This window comes from Homalodisca vitripennis, chromosome 4 (assembly GCF_021130785.1).
Source record: "Homalodisca vitripennis isolate AUS2020 chromosome 4, UT_GWSS_2.1, whole genome shotgun sequence".
Classification (NCBI taxonomy): Eukaryota; Metazoa; Arthropoda; class Insecta; order Hemiptera; family Cicadellidae; genus Homalodisca; species Homalodisca vitripennis.
Genome location: NC_060210.1, coordinates 40223925 through 40244741, shown reverse-complemented (window position 1 = coordinate 40244741; position 20817 = coordinate 40223925). Strand labels below are relative to the sequence as shown.

Sequence of the window (20817 nt, the reverse complement as noted above, 5' to 3'; positions counted from 1 at the left end):
CTTATCTCAGAGGTTCTTGATATGCCATTTAAAAAGGATATGTTATGACGTCCATGTTATTAATCAGGAATTGGCGTTTATATTACTTATGCTACGAAGGTAGTGTTACTGAATTTATTTAACTAAACGAATGCTTGTCCTGAATGAAAAATCCTTTTAACTTTTCCTTGTATATATTATCTTCCATCGTCAATAACAAACTTTAACAAAGAACTAATGTTACATCAATTTTTTGTGAGGACAAAACAATAACATCCTCGTTTCTTTAATTGTGCCCAATTATGTATTATGCCTTGAAGGCAGTGATGTACCCATAATATGGTGGGCCCAAAGAAGTTGTAATATATAGTTTGGGAAAGAGGCGAAGATCGTTGTATGAATGTGGTATAATGTAGCCTAAAGTGAACAGATTCCTTCAAAAGTGTGGAAAGTTTACTTGAAGAAAGGGTAATAGATTAGATTACAAGGCTAGCAGTAAATAAAAAATCAATACTTTTCACAACATGATCGACGTTACTAAAGATATGCAGTACGTTACGTGGACGCTTCTAATCTACTAAACACTTCGGTATTTTACAGAATGTATGTCCAGTTTTGTTTTATGGTACATGCAATGTTTATTGCGGCCTATTATTTTCTGTTTATCAATCTTTATTTTTGTTGTTGATAAGTAGCACATATCTGTTAGCATCTACTTTTTAATGACAATTAAAAATTTGATTTTTTAATTTCAAGATAAAAACCAAGAATAAAACCGTTGTTATCCAAAACGACAGGAATATATAGTGTTCCATAAGAAATTTTAAAACTGCTCACTATATTGGAAAATTAGCCTACAGCCAAAATTTCGAAATTACAAAACAATATTTTAACTATCACTATAGAGTTACTCGATTTCAACTTTCTCGTTAATGTAGCCGTTTTTGAGATATCAATGGTGCCACAGATCAAATGTACACCCTGTATATATTCTAGTATTGTATTTTAAATCGAGGATGCACCTGAAAAAGCTTGTGATCATATTCTAGTCGTTATAAATTTTTATCGTAGGAGCAACACGTCATCAATTCGTTTCGACCACGCTCAAACCGCAATCATTTTCACACTTCCGCTAATCTTACACACTTGTTTGATAAGGTTCGGTAGTCTCACGAGAAACTTCTGTAGTGACTTATCAACGCAATGTTGGTGGTTACCGTAACCCTTGTTGTAGTAGTTATTGTTCAAAGTGCTCAATGCAAGACAGGTGAGAGAAAATTTATTCAATGTAACAAGTTTACACTGCGAATATTATATCACAAATTTTCACGAAAGTCACATGTTAACAATTATTTAAAACTGGACAAAATAAAATTAAGAATGAAATAGCTGAAGGATTATAGTAAACGAAGGTCCATAGTAAAAGCAGTTTTCATGATATAAGATGTTTTGATGAATCCATTAAGTGGCTTTAAGCCTTTCAAACTACAGTAACAATCACTTGTCACGCTGATTCGAAGTACATGGTACAAGACCAGTCGTCGACCCCTGACATCTACGCACTACCTGAACAGGCAGTATTGTCATTTCCTGGTTATTTATTTTCATTGCACCATAGCCTGTCATATCAGAGATAGTTTTAGTTTCTGTAGGCTATGGCTAAATTTGTTAGGTCACAAAGAAAGTTAATATTAAAAAAAGAACTAATCAGGACTTTGGTAGTGCTTTCCAACCTGTTGTATAGTTTAAATAGAAGAAGGAAGCGGTTATTTCCCCTTAAAAATGCAGATGAAATCAAGAAAGTATTTAGCATAAATCGCTTATCGGGCACAAAACGTTTCTTTTCTGTAGATTACTATCTGTAGTCTAATACGGTATATCTCTTTATATAAGACATTTAATGTTATATATTATAACATTAAATACGAATCATTTAATTTAAGGATGCACAGGAAATCGAGGTACTTGAAATACAGTAGCCTATCGATATCAAGTTAAAAAAGTAAGTTCATTACAAATTTAATTTGTAACACCTAAACAAAGCGTTTGAGTGCATGGAGTGTATTGAATATTATTATTTTTGTAATAGTTATGACTTTTGGGTGACTATTAACTACAAAAACAGTCATTGTTGCGTACCATATACAGTCATCGATGTATATACAGTGTCAGGCATCAACAGTGTTATCAGCAACAAAACGAACAAGTAATATTAAGAATAAATTCTTGAGGCATCCATATTGATTTATCCAAATGACGCTTTTTCGATTGTAATCATTTGGCTTCACAAGAATATTAGTGCGAAAATATAATATAACAAAACAAAAATAAACAAAACCTACTAACCGCTTACCACATCCGAAACCGCACTCAAGAGGATAGTAAGTCATCGAACAGTTACTGTATACTAAATAAAAGTAGGCCAGTAATAAAATAATCTTAAAATGTATCTATAATATAGTGCTTACGATGATATTTGGAGCAAGATAAGGAGACAGTTTATGAATACATGTATGCATACAAGTAATATAAGGTGGAACAATCAACCTTCGGATTATTATTTAAACAGAGCTCTTTAAAACTTGTTTCGTTTTCAACCCTAGAATAGCTTTCATGAAGATGATAAATATGTTTTTTTTAATAATTTGTCGAGGAAATGTATTCCTTAAAAGCAATGATTTAGGGCCATTTTGTAGTCAGGTTCATGGCTCTGGTTGATGTGAATATCTTACAATACGTATATAGTAGCTTGATAGAAGAAAATTACGCCTTATTTGTATCGAAAGTATTAACTAAAAACCTTGGAAATTTTCAAAGTTATATTTCACTTTTAAAAATTGTTTGATTAAGTTATATTCCATTAGGAAACATGAAATTTCCGTAAAAATATATTCGTTATACAAATACGTTTTCATTGGGTCTGTTGACAAATTGACAAAATTAAAATGAATATTTCAAATGCATACGCATCCTTGTGCATTCATAATTAAATATTTCCCCGATATATTACTGTCTTTAGGAAAGCCATCTTAAAACATAAGCTTGCCAAAACCGAGTCACCTTGAAATTAATAAAATATAACACGAGATCACATCAAAAATTTTTCCAAAAAGCGTCTGAATACAAAGTTATACCGCCATAGTCATTAATGTAATCTTTCTTACAGGATCCTGCAATCTGTCGTTGCAGAAGGACTTGAGTCAGAACGAGCCTCTGGTCCTGACTGTTGTCCAGGATAACTTGGAATGGATTATGCCTGAGGTCGTATATGGAGCTTATTAAATATTACAAAGTCGGTGGCTTGTATGAGAAACAGTGTAATCATCGTATTACTGTTTTAAATATAATAGCAAATCTTCATCTTGTGAAACCATGAAGTACCAGTTATAACGTGTACTTCTTGCAGTGAAGAGATTCCTTGTTGGGTGTCTTTTACAGAAGATAAAGTAAAATTCTGTTATCTTAAAAAATAAATTTTATAAGATTTGTTTCATTTACACAATATTAGCTTTGCATAATTAATCAAACAGAATTTTTGAAGCCATTTCTATTACAAGTCTGATTTACTACTGGCTTTTCTAATTAAAGATGAAATAGCTAATAATGATAATTTAAAATTCTTCTTCACATACGGTTATAGTGTGCGCCATAATAAAAACTAAATACTTTCGAAATTTCTTAGGAGAATGTATAAAATATATCTTTTAGGCGTTAATTTGATTGAAATAAACAAATTTTAATTAATTAGTACTCGATTCTTATATTAATGCAATGGTATGCATCCATTTCTCCATTTGCCGATAGTTAAGACATAAAATATTCTGAGCATTACCTCCAAATTATACGCATTCTATAACATCCTGAACCATCGCTTCGCGTCGCCCCCGCTTTGTAAAAAAGCTACTTAAAAAATTGTAATTTAGAAATATTGCCGCTAGAAATCGGTGGTATACTATGCACGTTAGTACACTTATGTGGTCTAAATTCACATTATAATTATAATGTAGCCTTTTACTAGAATCGTAGCAATATAATTAATTAAAATTAAAATTATACAGTGTCCTTAAATTGTTCTTTAAAACTGCACTGTTATATTTCTAGGTTAAATTAAGTAAAAACATCGTATAAGGTATATTGTTATCTTGCTTAGTTTACCGTCTGGATGGTTTGAATTTTCAGTGAAGCAATGCAAATTATAAACTAATAATGCTTGAATCCCTAGATGCCATTGTAATGGCAATCATCATCAGTTGATCTAGTTTGCCTATGAATAAATTAATAAAACCCCGTGATCTTGGTTACGTTTACCCTATTGTAAGTTCAAGCTAACTTTGAACGGATGCTATTTCCGGCTCTGTTGCCCATTTGAAGTCAGGTTTGCAGCATCTATACTAATAAATACTTTTAATTTGATGTGCATACCAATCTATTATCTTGTGGGCCGTACCCCTGAGGATGTACCAGGTCACTGTATACAGGGTGATTCATGAAGTTCTCCCCCCACTTCTACAGCACATTGTACTAGTAAAAATAATGAAAAAATGTTATATAAACATAGGTCCGAAAACGCTTCGTTAGCGAGTTACAGCTAGCGAAAGATTTCGCCTGAATTCCTGGGTAAAGAGTAAAATAAAGCCATACTGAACTTTTGGAAAGGTTAATTAAGTAAGAAATATCGTGGATTCTTATGTATTTTTACCTGATAAAGCTAATAAAATAGGTTTCAGAACTGTGCCTGTAGTAGTTTTTGAGAGATTCAGGGTTAAATGCAAAAAATCGGGGCACGAAACAATGTTTTTTTAAGTTTGATGTACAATAACTTTGTTAAATTGGTAATAAATACATAAAATCAACAAACATTAATTGTAGAGAATTTAATTCTGAGAAAATTGATATAATCAAAGTCTAAAATAAAACAGAAATAAGTACCAAAAAATCGATTTTATTCAGTATAATACATTACTAGCTGTAAAGAAATACCGTACGGTATTTAGTTAAAATAAAACAAAAACAAAATGTTTGTTCCTTAATGATGAGATAAATTGAGAAAACAAGATTAACTGTTGAATAAATTTGTTTGTAAATAAAAATATCATGTTTTATTACGTTGTATTTTTTTTTTAAATAAAAATTTACATCAAATGTTCGAAAATAAATGAAGCAAACATTTTCCCATTATTGTTTATTAATCATCGAAATGCAGTTTTCGGACCTATTTTTATATAACACTTTTTTTCATTATTTTTACTAGTACAATGTGCTGTAGAAGTGGGGGGAGAACTTCATGAATCACCCTGTATATTTTAAATTAGATTTTTTCCAGTAATTATGTACCAAGTTATATAGTTCTATATTAAAAAGTTTCAAATATATTTAACCCGCCCGAGAATTTTTGGACACCTTGTCTAAGTAACTTAACTTAAGTATTAAGAAAATACATTAGCCTACTACAAGGAGTTACTCCAAATCCACATATACAATATCGAGAATTTGACTAAGTTATTTTAATGTAATACAGTGCATACTTTATTGTCTTTTAATTGGTAAACACGTGTTGCTTAATATTTAAAACCCTTCGATACCCAGTATAATAACCGATGAAAATTGCTCCACGCTTAGTATCTGTAACAAAGAAGGAAGAACAAGTTATTTGTTAGATAAAATTTAGCTATGTGATTAATCATCAAAGGAAACTCCGTAGAGCAAAAAAGTTACAGAAAATAAAATAAGAAAAAGGTTACAAATTACAGGACATAGTGTTTAAATATCGGAAGGCTAATTTATGATGCAAACATATAATAAACTAGATAGGAATACAGGTACATCGCTACACGTGTCGCGTAACAAACATTACTGAGCTGCAATGCAAAATCTCAGGTCTATATATCATTTCATTATTAACACATGGAACGACAAAAAAAGACATTTCTCATCCTTCGGCAAACAAAAGAAAAATTGCATCATCCTACTGAGTGACAGGCTTTAATAACACAACCAGATTCCATGGTTGGACATGCACCATCATAAAATGCATCTTGTCTTGGTAGAAATGAAGTCTCACGTAAAATCAAAATCACAAATAAAATCTTTCTCGAGGTATTTTGCAACATGATACATTCACATTTATTGTAATACTACTTAATATACACGCCGTTACTATAAACTTATGTTGTATGTGTATGTAGATAGTTAGGCTGCACGAGTTAATATTTCATGTTTTAAAATCTCTTGCAATGTATTAAGTTTGTTTAAAAAATGTATTCATGCTGTTATTTTTTCATTGTTATTATGGTTACCTATGGAATGACATGTGTCATTATCTAACTCAGTGTTCCTCGTATAGAAATTAAGCTTCATGCACAATTTAAAGTCTATTCACATTTAGTTTTCGAGATTTCTTGCGGACAGACAGACATATACAGAAACAGACATCAGACAGACATGAGATTCTTCCAGCCTCTTGAGTAATTCGCTAACGCTCAGATAACAATTCAAAAAAGTACAGTAAAAAAACGTTTTCCCCATGTATGACACGTAATTCAAACATTGAGTACACGTTTTATTCTATTATAAAGAAATATATTAATATGACTTTCATCTAGTTAACAATAACTTTTTAATAATCAAATAATTTAACCTAAGAAAAAATCATGGAAGGCAAACAAAACTCGGAGGACAATGAATGGTTTGAAGAAAGAGATGCCAGTTAAGCGATACGGAGCATAACTAGCTTGCTTTAGGGTAATGACCAAGTTAACATAATTTAGCTTTAGATATAACAGTAAACAATATATACTCAACCGTGGATAGTAAGGGGGAGTTGTACACAAAGCGGAAAGGGTTAAATAAAACTGTTGTGCCACTCACCGAACTCGTCTTCTCCTGTAACACCCACCACGATACATTTCAGGGATGTATCTTCCTCCCAAAGTATCCTCATCCTGTCACAGGCTCGACACACTGACTGTAGGCACATATATGTGAGAGACAAGCACATAGTTCACACTCGGAGTCACTTGGCATCGCGGGGGGATGGTCAACAACACGGGAAAACCACATTTAACAATGGTCGCGAAAGACAAGCTCAAAAACTACATTTTAAACAAGGGGGTGGTATAAATACCCTCATCTTGTGGGTAAATTAAAATAACATAATTGTAAAGAAGGGAAATGACAACGGATATATGGTCGGCCCCAAAACGAGCAACGTAGTTCAAGATCCACATTTTAGCGACGTGACGCCGCGACGTCCGAGCTCACGTGACGTCATATGATGTCCTTACTACATAGAAGGGTCGATCAAATACGTTGAACAATGATAGATCAATCACCTGATTCTATACCATCATCTGTTTCTATACAGCGTAATATGTTTGTAATAAAATATAAGAACAACTGGGTTAAACCGTTATACCCGTTCAGGTTGTAGTATGAGTGAAAAATCCAAACTTAATATACATCTAATAATAATAATTATTATTCTTTTATTACATTTTGGCAATAAGACATTGCATTGCAAAAGTCAGGTTTATGTTATTAGTTAAAATCCCTACTATTATACACATTCATACTTACCATACTCATTCAAACATACATCTCTTGACCATTTACGCCAACATTCATTCAACATGAGACTCGGGGCTCTAACTAATGAATTTTTATTTAAATTTTGATTCTAATTCTCACAGCAGCCAGCCATGAACTCTTCGACAGAATAAAGCGCATTCTACACCAGTATGCGTTTCAGAAGAGCTTTAAACTGGTTTAAATTATCTGACTGTATAAATCTGGGTTCATTACGGATTCCGTCTTTAAATTTTCAGAAACAAATATAAAATGATAGTGAATTTTGACGTACCCAAATATCAAGGGCTATTATTATCATCACCTAAAAGTAATAAGTTGTAATTACTAGTACACAGAACTTTTCAGAGATAAACAATGTATGTTTTTAAAGGTGAGGAACAATCAGGGAGTGATATCTCTCGAGACAGGGAAGCACTTGGTGATAGCTTGTCCGGGGAGTAAGAACAACGTGAAAGCCAACGGCGAAGAGACAGCTTATGTCAAGTGCGACCGAGGAAGCCTCAAAATCGGCTCCAAGCGTGTGGCCGAGGGAGGACTGCGCTGCTCTCACTCTATCGCTGATTCCGAGATTTGGATATCACAGCTGAGCTGCGGCAGCGGAATTTACAAGGGCACCGTGATACAACTCGGCTATCAGGTTATGTTCTCAGTTTGGATTTGTATAAACGATTGACTTTTAATCATGCTTCATTTTTGCTGAAATTATTCCTAACAGTTTACTACTGTAAGTAGTAATGTTATTTACAGTAATTTAAAAGATTGGTGGCAGCATTGGCAAATGTATTGTAAAAAGATAGTGGTAAATACAAATTTTGAACGAATGGTCCTGAAGACTTCCCATGGTTACAAAATTGATGTTTTATGTATATAAAGGCTAAGATATTCTGAAGGTTTTGAAAGCACTGGGATTGAAGAAAACTAATCGATCCTTAATCAACGTTCTCATGCAGGTGATGAAGGAATGGCTCCCTTTGGTGGAGGTTTGTCACAACATCTCGCGTGGAGTCACTCTCTACACCTACCACCCTCTCGCGGGACACTCCATCGAAGGTGCGGTCAAGTCCAACCAGCGGGGGAATTTCAAGATAGGACCAACGGAACTGTTTCCTGGAATCAGTCCGAATACGCTCTATACACAGGTAAATTAACTATCTTTAGTATTATCTTAAAATGTGTTGCTGTTTATTTTAATTTTATGGATATTGGGAGATTTTAATATTATAACTTAACATCACAATAAGTTGGGAACATCACACCATACTTTTCGTAAACTGCTTCGCTTGGATTGCATGTTAACTTTACAGCTCACTAGCTGTTTCCAGAGGCTTCGCACGCTTTTCGTAAGTTTTGTCCGTGTATGAGCACTTCTGGTCCAAGTGAATTATATTTCCAGCGCCATATAGAGTTTATCTTGATGATACCATCAAGAAAATCTGTCAAAAGTGTACGTTTATAGCCATTGTACACGTACGTACATGTCCTTTATTATAAAGTGGTCTAACACTCAAACTTTAGGTTGAACCAGAAATTTATTTTAAAGATAAATATACATAATAAAATAGCGCCTTCAGATAGTAGTATACGCAGCTATTTAATATACGTAACTCTCTCGTAATTGCCGTTTATTATGTGCAGGCTATTTGAAAACTTGGTTAGTTTGCAACGCCGCCTTGTGGCGAGTTACACCAATAGGCATAGCATATAAACCTTCTCCGTGGAAAAATACAAATACGTACACATTTTCATAATCATCGGTCATATAGTTCGATTCTATCGAGGACGTACATACAAACATTCATTTATATCAAGTAGGCCTACGCTTAGCTGAACCCCACGAATAGACGTTTACGATCATAGAACCTATGCTAGTCTATGTAGAAATGTAGTTTTAAGTTATAATTCATTGCAGTTAGCCCAGGATCGATTATAATTACCCAAATTAAATAAGTTTTGTGTACTACCGTTAACCCAATAAAAGTTCGTGTGTTATGGTAACATGTTTTGAGGGTTAACCTTCATAGTCGAACTTTTAGTAACCACGGTGGTGGATGGGTTTATCATAAAATTAAAAATACACATTACACATATAAATAAATAAACAAATATCACTCGCACGTTGACACAAACACGCGGTCGCGCGATGTTACATGTACACACGAGTTGTCCGCCTGTCGTTACTGCGCTGCAACCCATAAGACCAATGTCAACTTGACGTTGTCTTTATCGAAATGAGGTTTTATTAAACATTTCTATAGGTCAGTTAGTTTTCTAGAAATCGTGCGGGTAAACAGGCAGACGGACGGAAATTCAAAATGTTCAAGCTGCTCGAGTGATAGGCTTCGCTAACGCTCAGCAAATAAGGTTTTTTATTTTGATTTAGATCGAGCTAGTGTCGACCAATAAGTTGTTTGCAGCTGGTACAGTTAGTTAACAAGTAGTATCGCGTCGACTACTCAAACGCCTGGTGATATGTTTGCATCACGCCAGATAGCATTCCGTGTTTTTGTATGTGAACGATAAGAATATACCTTTTAGAGAAAACTAAAATCTTCATTATTCAGTTGCTTAGGAGGTCAGTTAACTGGATCGTTTTTGCTGCGGTATAATTTTGTGTGGAAATCAGTTACAGTATATGTATTCGAGTCAGGTTAAATACTACTCTCTACTTAGAATAAAGAGAACATTCTACAAACAACTTGTCCTTTTTGTCGCATACTTAACGCTCTTCACAGTGTGAAGATAAAATATAAGCAGGCGATAGAGGAGTGTGTTCTAAGCAATCAACAAACAACGTTCTATACACTGCGTATATTTGATTCTTTACTAGACTTTACTTCTATTTTCGTAAACGTGTTTATTTTGTAGACGAGGATAATAACTAATAGGTAGGCTGATAACAGTCACGGGCTAAGGGCAGTAGCGGATTTACATACTTGGGAGCAGGTTAACAGTAGTTAATACACGATGTAGAACTTACCTCCAGTTACCATACACTTTCAAATTTGAGAAATTAATTCATAATGTACTCTACTTTTTATATGGCTTCTTGCAAAGAAACTTTTCATAGCTGTTAAATGAGCTTTTGATGTTTTGGGGATATCTAATACTTGTAATATTCTCGATCAGAAAACTCTTCAATAGGATATGTCGAGTTTCTTTAGGGTTAGGAAACAGTTTACAAACATAGCAAAAGACTAACGTAGAGGTCTCAAACATTAACCGATTTCCTTTTTATTCTCCCCAATAATTTTATCGTAAAAAATTGTTTTTGGTGTAGGGGCTTAAAAAAAGTGTTATTACTCTGAGTACATTTCTTTTTAGATTTTAAATTGTGCCAACATTTTTTGGTACGTTTTTGGTGAAAAATCTATAATTTCGTTTGTAGGGTTTGGTGACCACAGTGCGATGTCAGGCAAATTCTGTCTCGTTTTTTTTTTTTTTAACAAAACAGGAGAAGCCGATCCTCTTTTAAGCCTTATTCTGCCCGTCCTCATAGGCCACTGGCCTGTGCGAGGATCTTATCAAACAGAATAAGGGGGAGAGTCGATACAGTACAAGGTCAATGGGACTGATAAAAAGTGCAAGGGTCACAGACAGGATTCGAACCTGCGCTATCTCTAACTCAGACTCAAAGTCCGACGTCTTAGACCACTCGCCATCGGCACTCCCAATGCCTAGTAGTATGCCTAGGCATAAGGATGAGCTCAGGTTCTGCAATAGCTTCATGCTCAATATTACTTAGACAATTCAGATTCAGGCATGCAAGAGAAAATCAGATTAATCCTGGTTTCATCTTGATAAAGAAAGTGTGAGATGTACATAAACAATTGTTCAACTTTGTCTAACTCTTCAGTGTTAACGTTTCGTTTGTTAATAAAACATTAATCAACTGATATACTTGTATTAGAATTAGATATAGACATACCTTCTGCGATCTCATCGACTGATTTCAGATAACTTATGTCGGTCTTCTTAAAAAATTGCAACATGCTGTATTTTCGTTTCAAAAGATTTTCTTAATTTTATTTTCTTTTCTTTCACTTTGTTGCACCAGACTCATAAGTTCGTTTCATGGTGTAGTCCTCATGAGTTTGCGATTAACACTGACCACACTTAATAAAATACTTAATGAAGACGATATTCACATTACGACGATTACACAAGTGTAAACAAACAACAATTTAGATATTTTACTGCGTGATGAACAACTACTACTGTACTGTTCGACCCTCTCTCTATCTTGTGTTGTCAGCCCCAACCGCGATAGTTATAATGAATTAAATACTTGTAAATGCTTATGGGTCGGTACACCAAACAGGTATTGGTGCACCAAGAAGTTAATTATTTGTTTTTATTACTTTAATAAAGTAATAAAATTTTTAATAGATATATTTTGGTGTATCAAACTATTTTCGGTACACCAAGGTGATTTAGTTACAATGCATTTGCTTTAATATAATAAAAAGTGCGCATTTATCTCTGGTGAACACAAAAATTGGATGGTGCCCTAAATAGTTAACAATTATGTGCTATTAACGTTAGTAAATTTTATTGCTGTATAATAACATGAAATAAAATTTTGTTGGTCGCGTACTTAGGAAAATACAATAACAGTAATTTCCGTGTAATTAAATGTTGTGTGAATAAAAATATAAATAATTGTAATTGTTTATCTTAAAAATTTAATTGTCCTAATTTATCATCAAGTATTAACGAGTAATAAATATTTTTTTAGCGTAACCTTTTTTAATGTTAGGCTGAATATTAAATAAATACTAAAGTATCATTTTTATTTTATATAACACTGTATTTTGCTAATGTTTTTTTGTCTTCTACAGCCATCTATATTTTTATTTCGAAATACAAATCTGTGTGCTTCTTTATTTACAGCGTTGCGATTCGGTCATTCACGAACTTGACTAATTTGCGAACTTGACACGTTCCCGTTACAAATAAGAACAGTAGACATTATCCTGGGCCCCCTCGCCACTGCAACGTGTGTGATACGGTAAATCCGCCCATGGCTGAATAGGGTCAATTAGCATTCTATACTACAGCCTAGTTTTTCGTGAAATCGATAAAAATATCTCCTCCTATAATGCCAACCGCATTCGTTTAGGTTGTGAAATGTTGTAGGCCTATTCCCGGATTATAATTAACTACAAATACAACTACAGTTATCAAATATTTAAACGTGTGAGATGTTGCACACTTTTATTTGAACAGGAATAAGAATGACAAATATTTTAGCCCTTCGTTGTAACATCCTCGTTGACCGCATTTCCGTTCACTTAGGACAAAGCTGATAATCCTCCCATTTCACTTATTCCTAAATGAACCTTCGCATTAACAGATATTCAGGATGGATAAGGTAGGAACCACTTCCTGTTGAGATCCCATGAGGAGAGATAGAGGGTAAAATCTGTTATATCACCTTAGAAGAAGGGGGCTAGCTTTGTTAAAGAGGGTAGGTCAAGGTAAACAACACGATTAAACTAGAAACATCATTAAACTATAAATAGTGCAGTCATTGAAGCGAAAAAATACGGTCTTACCTCCGAATTTTTTACTGTGAACCGATTTGCATGAAATTTTGGAATTAGGCTCATCTTACCCTCAACTTCAAAAGTGAAAATTATCTGAACTCCGCCTATTATTTTTAAGGGGTATAAACAACCCCTTAATGGAAAAATCGACATTGAGCCATTTTATCGCTAGAAAACATGTTTAATAGTAAGTGGTGAAATTGTAAAGTGTTTTCTAACACAATTACCTCATATTAAAATCATTTTCAACCCCCTTGAAAATCTTACAACCCTTGCAAACAACCCCTAAATTGAAAAAATCACAAAAAAATACTTTGGTATGACATAAAAAGATGTAAGTATAGAGTAAGTAATATTTTATATTCTCTATAATAATTATCAAATTTTTAACCCCCGTTCAACCCTTGAAATCTACCTCTCTAAAAAATTGTTTTGATAAAATGAAAAGGATTTAAATATTATTCCACACTCTCGAAAATGATTATCATATTCTTAAGCTTTTCTACCCTTAAATCTACCCCTAAATTAAAAAAAGTAAATATATATTGATTACACATTTCAAAATAATTTAATTTAGAGTAAAAAATTGCGATTTATTGAATAATATATTTACACATTTTATAAAATTCACTCAAATGTGTTATACATATAAGAACGTTGGTATGTATTCATGCCTACGTTTCCAAATATATGAGCCATATTATGTATATATATATATATACACATTACAATAGTTTTGGATCTCTATTATACTGCGTACTTTCACACTTACTCCAAATATTCACACTCCGAAATTTTCAGTTACTAAGCAGAAAAAAATATGATAAGTTTTTTGATCATAACTCCTTCAATTTTTCATGCTATCACAATTTAAAAAAAACCATTGTAAAGGTAATTAAAAGAGCTACAAATCCTTTATTGCCATATATAGTAAAAAACCTTTTTCTCAAACGGTTGAAGGGTTAAGGGCTTAAGAGAGGCTGTGTGATTGCGCTGCCACGCGCTCTTTAAACAATCATATTTCCGTCAATTTTTGTTTGACAGAAAAATCTAAAAATCCAAATTGTTTGTCAGAAATATACCTACATTTTTTCATCCCTACACTTTTATACGTATATGTCGTCATTTTTAGATTATTATGAAAAAAGGTGTTTTTAAAAAATTTGAATCTTTTTTTAATCGTGACTTTTTTTGAAAAATATGTGTCCTGAAGCAGCCAAACTGATACAATCTATCAAAATCTTCATAATAAAGTTGATTCTAGGCAGAATACGATTAATTTTAATTTTGGTGGAAATGGCACTTATGAAACCCGTTGATTTAAAATAAAACACATTAGATGCTCCTCTTATTTGCAAATACAGCTCACTTATTTTACGTGCAAAAGACTTTTAATAGTGCTCATTTTAAAGCTTATTTCAAGCACTATAAAACTCTTTTTTATTAGAATGCCTAAAATGCATCTACTCGCCGCTAGATGGCATTGACCACATCGATTAAATTTCAGACAAAATAAAAAACTTTGATTTTTAATATCTAGCTTAATATTGCACTTAGAGTACTTTATAAAAAACCAAATGGTTCATTGTTGTACCTGCTACAATTGTGTTCTTAATACAGTTTTCGATAAAACGTATATTTTTGGAGATATTTGCAAAAAACCGATGAAAAACGTGAAAAAATTGCGATTTTCAATTGCCAATAACTTGAAAAGTATTGGATTTTTCGAAAAAACGTAATAGATGATTTTTTGCTTAAAATTAGGCCTTCTATCGATATCCGAGGTTATTTGGAAAAAAAATAAATTCACCCCCAGGGTGGTTGCGGAGTTCAAATCATTTTCACTTTTGAAGTGAAGGGTAAGATGAACCTAATTCCATAAATTGTATGCAATTCGGTTCACAGTAAAAAAATTCGGAGCAATAATGCTTCAATGACTGCACTAAAACGTAATCCACCCACTCCAACACTGATCCTCCGCAGTATATTAGGATCAACTTTTTACCAAAATTTCAATATTGATGGCGTTTGCTCCTGGTCATCCATAGGGTAGACCAAATGTAAATGACACATACATTTTGATGTACCCATTATAGGTTCAACTGGATGGTATACACCACCAGAAGTGAATCCTTCCGAGAATATTTAACTGTACTATGTGCTTGAAATAGCAGACAGTTAAGGTATAATTTTGGCAATCAAATTTAATAGTTAATTTGGATCAAGAATATTGTCCTGTAATATGGAATAATTCAAAATTTTATCTCTTCAATGTATACAACATTATCGGTAAAATGTAGATCTTTAAGGTTTTGAATCGAACGATTTTTTCAGAAACGACAAAAGGAAGTATTTAAGAAGATTCTTGGCAGTAGCTCATACCTAAATGGAAGCAATTTCTTAGCCAAAGGTCACCTTTCCCCGGATGCCGACTTCATCTTCAACTCCGGACAGATGCTGACTTACTACTATGTGAATGCCGCGCCACAGTGGCAGAAGTTCAATGCTGGTAACTGGATATCCGTCGAGAACGCCGTCAGGCGTCTCTCAGCTCAGGTGAATCACATATATTGCAAAATATTCACACTTTACTAACCCGTAATCAAAATTGTATAGTGTTGAGGGTCAAAAAATTCCATAAGGAAAAGTTTAAAACCAATCAAAAAACGTGAAGGGTACAGTTCAAGCATATTGGTAGGCAACTAACTGAGTAACACCCTAGCTGTAAATTCATTGGATAGCAGTGACAATATAATCTACTATGAAGACTAGGTAAAACACCGGAACTTATAATCCGTTTAAGACAGTGATGATACTGATCGATGCAAGTCAGTTTTCGTAACTCTGGATGAAACTAAAACTCGTGTTTTCTGTTTTATTTGCCATGTGTTATACTAATTGTTGAACTCTTGAATGGATTGTAAATTAAACATTTATAATATAAAAGAACAAACATACTTTAATATATAAACTTAACTCGTGAGTAGCCAGCTTTATGCTTGACGATATCTAACCTGTAATCATGAATCCAGATGATTATGCTGAGGGACTACCACTTAACGTTCAGGGACTCATCAGAAGATAGATTTTATGTTGTTAATTTTACGCGGACCATAGTTATAGACGATCTTACCGATCATTGCTAAAAACTCTTAACCATTACTAGTCTAAGATTTGTTATGATTATTTACAGAAATCGGAAGCTCTGCATTCTATCATGTCCTGTTATCCCATGACATATATTTCACTGCTACTTCAACATATGTGCAATCAGAAATCAAGGATCTTATTAGTTCATAGATAAAAACCACTACTCAGCATCTTTTTCTTTTCTCACTGCTCTAGAATAGGATTTACATTACCTCCAACATGGACATCATTCGGGACATAAGCACAAACAAAATATTCTCCCAATTTCCTTGATTTCATGTTCATATATTACTCAAATCCTAAAAAGGTTGGAGTGGAACCACTTTGGAGGACTCTATTTAATTTAAAAAAGCCTATTAAATTTGAATGAAGACGTAGTTTTGGAAAGAATGGCTCGAAAAACAAAAAAGACATTAAAACAGATCGGAGTTCTATAAAATTATCCCTTAGCAGTTGGATGAAATGTTACACGACTATTTACTGTTAAACTGTTTGGTGTTTTATCACTTTTGTTAGATATTTTCATTTGAGCTTTCACATGAAGTTAGATGTTTGTTTTTGTATATCTCTACATGTATATGTTTCAATTTTGATGGAAAAGTGTGTGTGTGTGTATATGTATATATATATAATATATATATATATATATATATATATTGTATGTATTTATTGTAGCATTTACTGCATAGGAAATTTGAAATTTATTTACTTAATATTTATGGAAGAAAATATTCGCGAAAATTTTTTTAGAATTCCACTAGTGATATAAATAATCAGGTGAAATAAATAATGTAATTTCTCAAGAAAGGGTCCGCGGATGTAGGAATGGTAAAGTAAGACAGCAGGGTTTTCTGGTAATCTACATTGTTAAAAAAATTACAATAGGGGTTGACAACGAGTCCCTCTGGCGTTGTGATTGGATAGTCGGAGGGCAATCAAAGGCGTCGGTGTTAGCTGGTTAGGGGGAAGGGTCGGTATAAAACTTCAACACTCGTTTTTCGGCTTATTTTTGAATACATGTTTTCGATTTAATTATTGGTGGTTTTTTATTTAATTATTACTCTACAAGTGTGCGTGGAGTTTTGCATAAGTAGCTATTTTATAGTCGAATTACAATTTTCATATGGTAAATTTATTGTTAACTGATGTTAGCTCTCTTTTACAAGAATCATTGTATTATTTTGATACACAAGGAAATATGAAGGTTTGAATTCACTTAATAACTAACGGAAATCTTCAAGAGAGTACATGTCGTTGCAAGTATTGTTCAAAGTAAAGTTTTCAATTTTAATACTTTTTCAAAGTTACTTGTACATACCATTTAGAATACTATAGTCAGAATACTTTATATACATCAAGATATAAAGTTTTTAGTACGTATTTTTGGGTGAAATATAGCTAAATTACCATTGAAAATTAAAAATTGCTGTACTGACAGAGCAATAAGGGATGGGGCTTTATATTCATGCAGAATCCAATTATCAGCAATGTTGGCACGGACACGGAAGAAATCTTTTACGAAGCCTTTGTAAAATTTCTGTGTAGTAATATTGGTTTAAATGTTTGTCCAGGAGGCACCCACTCCTTATGAATCAAAGAAGCATACAAGCATGCATTTCACTTTTGACTGACATGCGAGGTTTTTGGTCTGGGTGATCCCTTTGAGCACCATAGCGAACTTTGGCGTTTTGTCTCTGGATCGTATTGAAACCCAACTTTCATCATGAGTGATAACACGGCTCAACAATTCTGGATTAATTTCCGTTTGCTTTAACAGATCGGCTGCCACATTTTCCTGTGTTTCTCGCTGTTGTGGTGTGAGATTTTTGGGGACCATTTTGCACAAATCTTTCTCATACCAAGATCTTTAGTTATTACTAGATGAACCGTTCATCGATTGATGTTTAGTTCTTCTGCAATAATTTTCACGGGTAATATTCGATCAGATCGTACGAGTTCACACACCCTGGCCGAGTTGACATCCATCCGTGAGGTTGATGGTCGTCCACTGAGTTCTTCATCTTCAAAATTCATATATAAACATTATATACTATATATATTATATATATATATATATATTATTTATATATAAATATATATGAATGACATCCATATATATGTATATGATTGTGATTGATCGTCAGATATGTCTAAATTTAAATTTATACACATACAAAATATTTCGTTTCTGAGTTAAAAATATTATTACAACAGATACACCAGTCTAAAATGCAAAGTGTTTGATGCAGGTCGATGACAAGCTGGACGTGTACACAGGCACCTACGGCGTACTTAAGTTGAAAAACAATAAGGGACAAGAGAGGATGATATATTTGGAACCCACCAAGAAACTAGTTCCGGTGCCTGAGGTACTACGTAATACATTAGTACTTAAATTTTGGCTATATATAATTATTTATATATAAATAGTATTAATATTTTATAATAATCGGAAATAGAAACTAAGATAGTTTTAAAGTTGATACTTTACTATTATTATTACGATCACTAATGTGCAATAGTATATTTTGGAAGATTTGTGATAAAAAGTCAGACCCATGCTGTTCCTACTTCTACATGAACTCAGATGTGAAATTCTTGTCAACGACCAAATCCAATAGCTTATTGAACTATAGAGGTGTCTGGCTGACTAATAATTATGTTTTTCTCAAAATCCTTTTATTTTGTCCTCTTGATGCTGAAATTGAACTTTAAAAGATATATACAAGATTTACAAGAAACTCTTAGAGTATGTTCACTAAAGTATTCACAGTGAACAAGTATATTTTAAAATTTGGTCACAATAACAAACATTCACTTCATACGAAAAACTTGTATTAAAACGGTGGCGTGCTCGTGTAGATTTTTTCACTGATAACTGATTAAATAAGAATTCTTTAAATAAATGGTAAATTTTATATGCGGTCTTTTTGCTTTTTCCTAGAAGTTTTCATTTAAGTGTTGAAACCGTCTTTAAAATGCTAATAGCTACCTAAAATTGAACCGAAGCTTACATTTTGGGTTCATTTTAAAATAATAAAAATAGTTTTAATATTATTAAATTTAATTTTCAGTAATCGGATAGTGAAAGATTATTTTAATACAGAACGCCTTTAGCCTGTTAATATAAAAATTAATAATAATAGCATTAAATAGTAATATTAAATACTCTGATGTAATCGTTGTGAACAAACAATAAGCCATTGTAGCTCATCAGATCAATAAATCAGGTAATCGTTTCAAGAAGCAAAGTTATATGGAACATTGTGAAACTTAGATACGCAGTCAAAACAGTAACTAATGCAACCGATTGCATAAACACAACGTGAATGGAAAAAAATCCTTTATCATGAGATAGTGCCTCAGTCTATTTTTAAAACACACTAGGCATTCGAATGTTTTGGCATTAATCGAAAGAACGTTAAAGATTTTAAGGACTAAGATACATAATGTTTTTTTTAAGAGATTATTATTATGAATTTGAACAAATGGGTGGGTATGGGTCTTAAATAATGTGATATTTTCGAAAGTGGACACCGAAACTTCATAAACATATAGGGGTGGGGGGGAGGGGTTAAGAGCACTTCCTTGCGAAATGATCTGTCTTTACCTTCGTGACCTTTGAGACCACAGCTAATCCTAATCTCTATCTTTTGCTATCTGAAAATCTCATAGGATGACTTTGGAGCGCCTCCCCCTCCAAATAATGCATATGAAAGAATACGATGCAAAAACACACCAATCTATGAATTTTCTTATTCAACAAGGAAGACAACATTTCAATGAATAATAGCGATATCTTAATGAAGTATATGATTGCTATTAATTAACTACTTTGTATTTGGCTATTTGTCAGGCAGGAAGTAGCATTTTGAAGTCACATTATGACGTTAATTCGTATATAGAACGTCACCAATGTTATGTATCTCACTAAAATTAGATCTCATTGACCAAGTTGTTTTGATTTACCTTTAAAACATTATCGCTAATGTTTAACCTCTCTTATGTGTTTACCCTTGTATGGTCAGGTGTTCTGGAAGCTGGTGCGCCACGAGGGGTCCAGCTCTTGCACTGTGGTGGTGGGCTACAATAACGTGTTCCTAACCAAACCACCCTCCACGCTCTGCTCCCCCGCCGACCCCTCAGGCTGGCCCAAGCTTACAGATCTCCGCAAGGGCTACATCTACTACTGCGACTACCACAGCTTCTCGGAGACTGTTACCTACGTCCCGCAGGTGGAATGTGACGGTCTTCTAGAATTTCCATCGTGAAATGTTTATTGGACCGAGATTTGTCACCGGAATATTCGTACTACTGATTACCAATAACTGTTATTATGTTAAGTTAAATAAGATTTAAGAGTTTCATGAGAACTGTATCAGTACCTTTCTCCCATCCATCCACAATTTTACTCGAATTTCGTACCGTTATAATACACTAAAATTGATCATTGAACTATTAGTTATATTGGTCTTACCAAAGAAAGATATATTATGCTCTTTAATCAATTTACAAAATATTTATTTGTGTATTTATTTATACATTTACATATTTT

The 20817-nt window shown here is 33.2% G+C and overlaps 1 protein-coding gene across 1 annotated transcript; it reads left to right on the top strand.

The window, feature by feature from the left end:
* Positions 1 to 1137: 1137 nt before the first annotated feature.
* On the top strand, positions 1138 to 20635 carry LOC124359180. The gene is made up of 7 exons (XM_046811713.1): positions 1138 to 1246; positions 3146 to 3240; positions 7937 to 8203; positions 8517 to 8705; positions 15447 to 15668; positions 18512 to 18631; positions 20291 to 20635. The coding sequence occupies exons 1-7, from the start codon at positions 1183 to 1185 to the stop codon at positions 20531 to 20533; spliced, it is 1200 nt and encodes a 399-aa protein (XP_046667669.1). The 5' UTR covers positions 1138 to 1182; the 3' UTR covers positions 20534 to 20635.
* The last annotated feature ends 182 nt before the right edge of the window (positions 20636 to 20817 follow it).

Bases quoted from the DNA above. Each gene is read 5' to 3' on its own strand.
- LOC124359180 (XM_046811713.1), top strand. From the start codon at position 1,183: ATGTTGGTGGTTACCGTAACCCTTGTTGTAGTAGTTATTGTTCAAAGT. The intron at 3,241-7,936 runs GTCGTATATGGA...ATGTTTTTAAAG, and splicing joins TGGAATGGATTATGCCTGAG to GTGAGGAACAATCAGGGAGT. The intron at 18,632-20,290 runs GTACTACGTAAT...TTGTATGGTCAG, and splicing joins AACTAGTTCCGGTGCCTGAG to GTGTTCTGGAAGCTGGTGCG.